General features: G+C 41.4%; 1 protein-coding gene across 1 annotated transcript; it reads left to right on the plus strand.

Annotated features, from left to right (window-relative positions):
• The first annotated feature begins 9 nt into the window (after positions 1 to 9).
• On the plus strand, positions 10 to 8932 carry LOC147311900 (high affinity cGMP-specific 3',5'-cyclic phosphodiesterase 9A). Its single transcript, XM_086266596.1, has 14 exons — positions 10 to 129; positions 1486 to 1647; positions 1735 to 1786; positions 1955 to 2057; positions 2323 to 2465; positions 2538 to 2597; positions 3864 to 4041; positions 5790 to 5912; positions 6443 to 6535; positions 6614 to 6681; positions 7221 to 7323; positions 7393 to 7497; positions 7962 to 8108; positions 8494 to 8932. The coding sequence occupies exons 1-14, from the start codon at positions 42 to 44 to the stop codon at positions 8683 to 8685; spliced, it is 1617 nt and encodes a 538-aa protein (XP_086122722.1). The 5' UTR covers positions 10 to 41; the 3' UTR covers positions 8686 to 8932.
• Positions 8933 to 10574: the final 1642 nt, after the last annotated feature.

Below are 10574 nucleotides of genomic sequence, written 5' to 3' on the forward strand. Positions count from 1 at the left end.
AGCAGTGCGCACAGCAGCGTCAGTGGGTTTAGATTCATGACATGGAAACAAAAGTAATCTACTTCACGGTGAACGGGAGACCGGAGCAGGCGGAGTTCCCGGTTGATTGTCCGGCTCAGGACGTCAAAGGTAGGAGCCGAAGCTGAAGTTTATGTTTCATATGATCAAATGCATTCTAACGTGTTGTTTTGGACAAATGAATTAAAGTGGAATATTCTTATGCTTAGAGTTCAGGAAATACTCTTTTGTGACTAAAATCAATAAAGCAAATTTGATAAATGGATCAACATAAGACAAAGCAGTCTTTGCTGCAAATACAGCTGCCACTGACAGCTCCTCACCTCTCACAGCAGCTTCAGCCTTTGGCATCATGGTCTCCACGCACATTACATACTGCAGATTTTACTCATTAGAACAGGGCTGTAACTGCAAGCAGTGTTCTTACTTAATTTAGATGACTGCATTTAACTTCTACTGTACTAGTTTTTGAAGTTTACTTTCCTGTATTGAATTATCTGAACGTTGTACCTGCATAGTTGTAGACACTCGTTCCACTTAATTTGTGCTAGATTTTTCTAAACAGTTCTGCAGTGGGAAGCTCAGAATCGAGTCACTGTCAAAAATGTTTACCTTTACATCTTTTTTTGGTTAATATTTCAGTGCAGTCATTTATAGAAAACTTTACATGTGTGATGCGTGTTTTTCAGCGTTTGTGACTGATAATTATAATAGAGACTCCTGCAGTGCCTAATGCCTCCCAATCATGTTCGGGGCTGCTCGTGTTTCTGAGACACTACGGTGTATGGGGCACATTAAGGCAAAACCCCCCTCAGCCCTCTAAGTACTGTAATTCTCTGAGAACTGGGTATATTAAAACATTTATAAACTAATATTAGATGAAGTGCTATGAATATAAATAATAGAGCTCTTTTAGTTTAATATACATTGTATGATTATGGAAGTTCATATTGAATACCCAAGTATGAGTATAGCACAACCACACTAACCAAATTTGTGTAAATCACCCCTCTTAAGTAGATTTTACTTTTTTCTGATAAACTGTTTGTTGATGTTGGTTTTTGTTATAGTTGGTTGTTGTTGCTGATTGTTGTTATTGGTGGTTGTTGGTTGTGGTTGTTGCTGATTGTTGCTGATTGTTGCTGGTTGTGGATTGTTGTTGGTGACTGTTGGTGTTGCTGGTTGTTACAGTTGTTTGACGATAATGGGTTGTTTAGATACTGAGCACTTTACAAATATTATATAAGTGTTAGCACAAAAATGATACCAATAACCTAAAGAAAACAAAATGCAAGAAAACTTTCAAAATAGCTCAGAACAGACAAAAAATCTAAGTCTAAATGAAATGATTCATATCAAAGTTGGTTAGTAATTTGGACGTGGTTATATATATCTGTTCATTTGAATAACAGTTCCTGGATTTCCTCAAGTGATTCTATAAAATAAACCTCAAGCTGGTCTTTCTAGATCTGTTCCGCTCTGCTGCCGAGGCCGGACCCCATGACATCCTGAAACTGTACAACCCTAAAGGCAACATCATCAACATTTCTCCGAGCCTTGAACCCAACAGCCCCAACCTGTGCTACAAGCTGGAGGTGGTGGCTGCCGACTGTAACAGTGAGCTGTTAGGTATCTTTAATTAGGCATCGTGGGAATGGCAGTGATCTAGTTCACATGGAAACTGTTGACAGTCTCCATCTTTTTATGTCATTTCAGGTGCCGAGCTTGCTGGTGCACTAGGATTTGACCTGTCATCCATGGAAAAAAGGTAGGTGGGGCAGGCTGGGTATTAAAGGAGAGAACATGCGTAAAGATCTCTTAGGTATGCTACCATCAGTGTGCTTTTTAAAGTCTCATATCAGGCATTAAAGACCAGAATCTGAGCCATGACACGTACAGCTGAAAAGTTCATGAATGGTTGCTTCACTGATCCCAGACTGCAGGGCCTGGAGAAGAAAATCCTCATCGAGGCTGGCGAGACGCCTGCAGTTGTGTATGAGATGAAGAAGCAGGTGGATTCATTCAGAGAGAAACTGGAGGTATCCCAGCAAAGTTTCCCACATCCAGTGTTGTGTTGTTTAAGCTTGTTCCGCCTCAAATAACTGAACAAAAATACCAGAAGTTTTTTTAAATTCAAAACTTAGAGACAAACATGGGGATAAAGTGGGTTTGGCAGGTGGGGGAACCCTATGATTAGATGTCACAGTGCAGCAGGGCTGGGGAAATAATCACTTAGGAAGAAGTCAGTAATAATTTGTAGTGTGAGCTCCAGTAGGTTTGTGTTCAGTGCTCATTTGTCTTCAGAGTGTGGAGCATCTAAGCTGGCTGGGGCTGTTCAAAGATCTCTCGGAGGGAACCCACAAGCCCTCACCGTTCTACCACAAAAGGACGCTGCGTAAAACCAGGGAAGAGTGTGAACATGTGCGGGAAAAGTTCCTGCAAATGAGGTTTGTAAAAATTCACATTAAAATGTTTGGAATAATTTGCTATTCTTACTCCTCATGCCACAATCTTTGCAGCACTTTGGAGGTATCTGAGGAAGTGAGGCAGTACCTGAAGACGCCAACCTTTGATAACTGGTAAGTTTTGCTTTAAAATGCATGAATCCAATTGCTTTTAATGTCACCTGCTGAATCTGTGTTCATCACCCTGATGCGTCTTTGTGATCCTAAATAAACGAGCGCACCTGTTTCCTCCGTGGACAGTGAGGCAGGCGGTCAGCCAATGACAGTCGTGCCCAACAAACACATCTGATGTGTTTCTGAAGAGGATGGAAGCCCTCAGCCTTTTCTTCTGATCCGCACACTCATCTCAATATGAATAGGCCTGGATGAGGACTCGCTAATTAAAAGAAGGTCTTTATAAAAGCCTTAATATGCACACCGCGTTTGAAGTGAGCGCCATGCATTCACTAAGGTTCGGTTATCTTTTCATTTGTCCAAAAGCTTTTAAAGCAAACCTGCAGCAATAGAGGAGCATCGATGAGGTTAAGTTCAACCTACACACCTAAAGCTTGGAGCTAAATTACAGGATTCCTCTAAAGACCTGATAAAATGTGCTTTTTGCAAGTTGGCCAGTGCAGTATTATCAGGAATAATTCTGACGTGATCCTGCACTCTTGCTGCTGTAAACAAATTTACTGAAAAGTCTAAAACCCTCAGTGTGTTCGTATGTTTCTCAACACAGGAGTGCAACCACTCCTCGTGAGCACAGTCCAACATGTGTTTGAAAAGAAAAAAACACATGAGTTTTAAGCAAAAATGCAAAAGTAGATGTTCAGTAGAACTCGCTAACAGAGATCTGACGCGTTAATGTGGTTATGGCGTTAATTTCGTTTTAGCGAGATTAACGCTGACAGCACTAGAATATTTTTTTGTTTGTGTCAGTCAAAATAACATTTTTTGTTCTTTCTGGATTTGCAAGACTTTCACCTTTTTTTTTTTAAAAGAAAAGAATTTCATGACAGATGGTTATGGTCCTCACTATTCCAACTTTGGCATCAGAGGGTTGAATATGTCTAAATGGTTCAATAATTGTCCTCTTTCCTTCCTCAACACTTCAGCTGACTCCACAGCTTCTGCATTTCTGTGTTGAATAATTATCGTCTGCTTGTCTTTCCTCAAAATCTTGTCTTGAAAGATGTGCTGAAAGATCCATTCTTGGACTTTGTAGCAATGGGAAATTTATGTCTTTTACATTATCTGTGTGTCCATTAGAAAACATTTCACCATTCAAGGTTTTTTTGTTAAGCTGAAAATTGGCAGGTCACATTTAGCCTGGAAATCCGAGTGGAAGGACAAATGTTGACTGGTTGGCTATTGATTTTTTTTTCTGGTGATGTGCAGGCAGTGGGAGGATGCAGAGATTATGGTGCTCCTGCAAGTCATGTACACAGATTTAGACTTTATACCAACCTTCAACATCGAGCCCGAAGTCTTGCAGCAGTTTCTGTTCGAAATCTATCGCAGATACAACAACATCCCTTTCCACAACTTTAAACACTGCTTCTGTGTGACCCAGATGGTGAGTATGTTTAACGCCTGCAACTAAGGGCGTAATTCCCAATTACGCTGTGGTTAAATTTACCTACAAATACTTAAAGGCAGTTACACTAGAATAAGAGGGTAAAAAGTTAGTTAGGAAACAAAGAAAGTAATTTTAAGTACTGTGTAGTTTCATGGTAATAATGGTACACAGCACTTTTCAGGTTGTGAGGCATATTTTGGCTCCATCACTAAAAGCTCACACAGGTCTACAAATTATTAAATATAGCACAAACCCCGAAAAGTACAGCATATTTACGCATATGTAAGAAATATTGTGTTTTTCTGCAAAATCCATCCATCCATCCATCTTCTTCCACTTATCCACGGCGGCCAGGTTGCAGGGCAGCAGCCTAAGCAGAGAAGCCCAGACCTCCCTCTCCCCAGCCACCTCCTCCAGCTTATCTGGGAGAACACCAATGCGTTCATAGGCCAGCCGAGAGATATAATCTCTCCAGTGTGTCCCGGTGGGACATGCCTGGAACACCTCACCAAGGAGGCACCCAGGAGGCATCCTTATCAGATGCCCGAACCACCTCAACTGGCTCGTTTCAATGTGGAGGAGCAGCGGCTCTACTCTGAGCCCCTCCCGGATGGCTGAACTTCCCACCCTATCTCTAAGGGAGAGGCCAGCGAACCTTCGGAGGAAATCCATTTCCAACACTTGTATCTGCTATCTCAATCTGTCAGTCACTACGGACAGCTTGGGACCATAGATGAGGATAGGGACTTAGATTGACCGATAAATCAAGAGCTTCGCTTTTACACTCAGCTCTCTCTTTACCACAACGGACCGGTACAGCGTCCGCATCACTTCAGCTGTAGCACCAATCCGAAAGTCGATCTCCCGCTACCTTCTGCCATCACTCGTGAACAAGACCCTGAGATACTTAAACTCCTCCACTTGGGGAAGGAACTCGGAGTTGGCACTCCACTATTTTCCAGGTGAGATTTGGAGGTGCTGATTCTCATTCCCCCTGCTTCACACTCAGCTGTGAATTTTTCCAGTGCGAACCATCACCCGTTGAAGCCAACAGAACCACATCATCCGCGAAAAGCAGAGATGGGATTCTGAGACCACCCAAGTGAAAGACTTCCGCCACTTGGCTACACCTAGAAATTCTGTCCATAAAAATTATGAACAGAATCGGTGACAAAGGGCAGCTGTGCCGGAGTCCATCACCCACTGGGAATGAGTCCGACTTATTGCCAGCTATGTGGACCAAGCTCTTGCAATGGTTGTATAAGGATCGAATGGCCCGAAGCAATACGCCAGACACCCCATGCTCACAAAGCACCTCCTACAGGACACATGTAGACTGGTTGGGCAAACTCCCATGCACCCTCAAGTATCTTTGAGAGAATAAAGAGCTGGTCCAGTGTTCCACGACCAGGACGAAAATCACATTGTTCCTCCTTTCTCTGAAGTTCGACTAACGGATGAACTCTCCTATCTAGCACCCTGGCATTTCTGCAAAATTATCATGAAATTACACAGTTTTCAAATTTACTTACGGTATAATTGTTTGCTTGTTTCCTCTAAGAACGGGACTTGTTCCCCCTTATTCTAGTGTGCCCATCTTTAAGTATTTGTAGGTAAATATAATTAGATTTTAATTTGAAATAAAAATTGGACATTATAAAGTGATACCAATAAATGCAGGTAAATCCTTCTTCTTCATTCTCTCCATTTGTGTTGTTGCCTTTGTTTGTCTTCCCTCTGAGCAGATGTATGGTTTGATCTGGCTGACTGACCTGAGGAGTAAGATGGACAGCATTGACCTGCTGATTATGCTGACCTCTGCAGTCTGCCACGACCTCGACCACACGGGATACAACAATGCCTATCAGGTACACAAAGCACACTTTTTAGGCTTCCCTAGTACTGAAACTCAGACCTGCATTGTGGTTTGTTGTACCAGTTGGAGTTAGAGCACTCCCGGCCTACATATCAGAATATGAGAACAGAATTTTGATTCAACCTGAAAATTTGGCTCGGTGCGATTTTTGTACACATTTTCTCACTAGATGATGTAAAACTGTGATATGGCAACAATTTTCTGCATGTAATGGATGGCACTTACTGCTTTCATATAATAATGAAACTCCTTTAAGATTAGGGAAAAGTCTCTTTGAGACTCTTTGAGAACCAGTCCATGTAATTCTGTGTAGTTTCATCGCTTAAAATCTTTTATACCAGTTATTTCGAAACTACCACCTTTTGCACTGTAGAAGAACAGCCAACACAGGTTTTGCTGGGACTTCAGTGCAGATGATGTTACAACACTCTGTGATGTTTTATTCATCTGAATTTTCCAGTTTTCCAAAATAAGGTTGAGGCTTGAACTTTGGTAAGAATCTCATGTCTGACTGTCCTTCAGATAAACGCTCAGACTGAACTCGCTCTGCGCTACAATGACATCTCTCCTCTGGAGAACCACCACTGTGCTGTAGCTTTCGAGATACTGGAGACGGTAAGAATGAAAACCCTCCATTAACCTGCGTACATGCATGGATGACTCCACAGTGACCCGAGAGTCTTTGTTTCATAGACAGAGAGCAACATCTTCAGGAATCTGTCCACGGATCAGTACAAACGGATACGAGAGGGGATCATCAAGTGAGATCATCTTCCAATAGTCATGTTTTTAATTTTTCTCCCCCCAAAAGGAGGGAATATGTCTGCCTGTCTGTCTGTTTGTTAGCAGTCTAGCATCCACAATTTTCAAGATATCATGTTCAAATTCTGTGTGCCGGTAGAAACCAAGCTAAAGGTGATTTAATTTTGTGTAAAAATGCTAGACCTTGAGGGACATGTGTACCTAGTTTGGCTAAGCATTTAACCTTAACCTTCATTGTTACGTCCAAGGTCAAAGTTGACCTTGAAAAAACTTTGTAGAAACCATATTGAGTAATATATCATAAGAAAGGGCACGCAGAGAGCAGTGCAAAACACTTTTTATTTTGTCAATACAACACCCTACAGTGTCACAATGATGTCATAAGATGACATCAGTATTTTATAATAAAAACACAAAAAAAAAACCATCAATGTGTTAGTGTAGTCTTTGCCTTCTATGGGGAAGTTGTGATCTCTGAGTGCTCTTGTTCATCATGATATCTTAGCACAGAGTTTATAATGAGCACTGATTGTTTCAGATGCATTCTGGCCACCGACATGTTGAGGCACAATGAGGTTCTCAACAAGTTCAAGTCCATCCTTCCAGTGTTTGACTTCACCAACAAGGACCACAGAGACGTGGTAAGACTACAGAGCACCGTGAAAATTTGGAAGCATGTATACATCTATTTACTGTTGTTGTTTGTGCAGCTAATGACGATCCTGATCAAAGTGAGCGACATATCCAACGAGGCCCGGCCCATGGAGGTGGCTGAGCCCTGGCTGGATTGTCTTTTACAGGAATTCTTCAACCAGGTACCGACTCCTGCTGAACTTTGTCAAGACATTTCAAAGTGACAATATGATATGATGCTGTTTTTGATGAGATATCTGTAACTTAAAGAGGGATGTTTTGGAGCACAGTGACCTGAACTCTAAATGTTTTGGCTCTACCATGAGATTCAGGGACGGTCCAGCTGATTTTTGAAGGGCAGAGACAAACTGTGAGGTTCTTTATAGACACAGTCTGTTATCAAGTTGTGTGAGAATTTATTTTTCAGATGATCTGACCTTGTTGGTGCAGTTCATTATAACAAATGCAGAGTAACTTCACTTTTTAAAGCTACAGAAACTAAAATATATTACCTTTTAAATTCAAATGTTAAATCCACCGTGGCCTTACAGTAATGAGGGTGTGCCACACAGCTGAACACCCCTTATAAAGCAATAGAAGTAAACTAAGTTAAGTGGGTCAAATCTGTCTCCTGTCGTTCTGTCAGAGTGATGTGGAGAAGTTGGAGGGCCTTCCCGTTACCCCCTTTATGGACCGGGACAAAGTTACCAAACCTTCATCTCAAACAGGCTTCATCAGATTTGTTCTTCTGCCTCTCTTCATCGAGCTGGCCAACCTCTTCCCCTGCCTGGAGGTATTAAAATCAAAAGTATGGAGAAAATGTACTGTATGTACTTCTTTGAAAGCATCTTTGCAAAATTTAATGAAGACTTTCACAGGAAGGTGTCTAAAACATCTTAAATAAGTGGCTCAGATGAAAAGAAAAGACTAAAATAAACAAAAAAAAAACCCTAATTGGTGTGAAAGGCAGCACAGGTAAACAGTGAATGGTGAACAGTGTAAACAGGGTAAGATTTACAAAATAAAACAGGAAATTACTTTACAGAAACCCGTCCTCAGCAAGTGTTAAAGTACAGCCGGCCTTTTTCTACAGTAAGGAACTCATAAATGGTTAAATTCAACCCATGTTTTTTGGTAAATTGTAATCAGTTTAAACTTTTTTTGCAATAATTCTGCAGCAACACATTATTGATCCCGTCCGGAAAGCTCTCGACTACTACACAGAGATGGAGAAAGCTCTGGAGACGGAGCAGCAGAACCGGGCTCAGAGCGAGAACGCAGCCAAGAGCAAGGAGGCAGCGGGAGGCCGACAAGACAGCCAGACGGACGCCGGGCCAGACACCTCGGAACCAGAGTCACAGTTAACATGAATGATTTCATATCAGTTCACTGTCATATTGATTATTTGGTGGACTAAACGTCCTGTGATGTAGTTTCTCTGCATGCAGCGTTGATGTAACTAGAATAGAATAACATCACATTCAACAGAAGTCTATTTTAAAATAAATCTGTTTCTCACAGAATGTATTTTATGAAAGAAACATTATTTGTAAAGGATCATAACACTGCGTTGTTACTCTGGTGCTGAAGTACCCATGAAAACACTATGTTGTAATGACTGCCGCTGTTGTTTGTTTGTGTGTGTGTGTGTGTAGGTGTGTGTGCTCTGAGTTGTTCTTGGTCTAGTTTGCAGTTAATAAAACACACACAGGGAGTTTGCTGTACTGTGTATTGTTGTCATTGTTCTATCTGTAAAAAAAAATGGGTTAAAAAGTGCTAAAGACTTGAAAACTGAAAGACGATAATTTAATGCCAAACCAACCAATCAAGCAAGTGACATGACCCTAACCACAAAACTGTGTTAGCCAATCAGAAATGTTAATATCCAGGTTAGCTAAACATTTGACCTTGACCATCATTGCTAGCGCTCAAGATCAAAGTTGACCTTGAAAAAAAAAAAGTCAACAAATGATCCAACCATACATTATCTTATCTGCTTATCCTTATCAGGGACACTGATGGGCTGGTAAAGAAACCATATCAAATAATATTTCGAGTCGTAGGTGGTTGCAATGTTACTATAACAGGCTGATGTCATCATGTTGGAATAAGAACACCATAAAACATCAAAGTTTTAGTTTGGTTCTCTTGTTTTGCTGTTGTTTAACAGAGACTTTGAATGAAACAAATGCCTGATTATCAGCAGGTGCAGGATGCATTACTGGACACTAGGTGGCACCATACTGCAGAGCTCAGAAAGATCAGCTGGGACCAGAAGTTCAGTCAGAGGGAATCACAGCTTTGTCTCCAACAGGAAGTTCAACTCTTAGCCACCGGTATCTTTGTTAGAGGCTTCCTTCTCATCTGCTTTTAATGTATATTCAGTTTGGTGCACTTTCAGAATGAATTACCCAGCAGTGTGATATATTTTTACCTTTACACAATAAACCTTCTCTAAAATGTTGATTGTTTACTTGTTTTAGAGGTATTGACATCACTTTAAGACTGTTCTTTCCCCCTCGGGAAGACAAAAGACGCCGTGGTGTGTGGGGCCTCTGGCTTCTCTCGCCTGAATGAATGCTGGTATGTGCTCTGTACTTGCAGGGGGTCACCATTCATTCTTCTAACGCCAGCAAGCAATGTGACCCGGAGCAAGTTTGGCAGCGGGGAAGAAGTCCCAGAATAGTGTTCCTCTTTATCGTTTTTTCAATGACAGAATCAGCTATTAAAGTTTGCTGGTAGCAATCCCATCACAGCTCAGAGCCAAATACAGATCTGTTCTTTTTATAGGCTTCTCATAATCAGAGGAAAACTCTGAGTGAAAGAAGAGAAGGGCAGGCAAACGTCGTCACCCAGAGCTGCTGCAACAGCTGCTGACAGCGAAGGACTCAGATTGAGAGATGATCCATTTACAAAACCCACTTGAATAAGATTAAAACTCCTAAGAACCCTAAAAAATCAAATATTTAGTATTTAGAGGACTTGTATTTGTGCACACAAATAAAATCCGGAAAGATTAACGCTTTAAAAACTTGGAATCAGCTTTGAATCTTTGATCTGCATAAAGATTCAAAGCATGGCTGTGGAGCTACTTCAGACAGTTATCCAGTGACTTCTAAACGTCTGAGAATTAGCGCTTGTGTGTGCACTTCAGTCCACACTGTCTGGTTTAAAATCCACTGTGGGGTTGTACAGAGGTAGTGGGCCCCACAGTGGCAAATACACATGACCCTGACTGCATGATTGTAAAGTTCATGAA

Source organism: Aulonocara sp. 'chitande type north' Nkhata Bay, linkage group LG16, assembly GCF_057382095.1.
Source record: "Aulonocara sp. 'chitande type north' Nkhata Bay isolate Kocher_YH1m ecotype deep benthic linkage group LG16, A_spYH_male_GT1.1, whole genome shotgun sequence".
Classification (NCBI taxonomy): domain Eukaryota; kingdom Metazoa; phylum Chordata; class Actinopteri; order Cichliformes; family Cichlidae; genus Aulonocara; species Aulonocara sp. 'chitande type north' Nkhata Bay.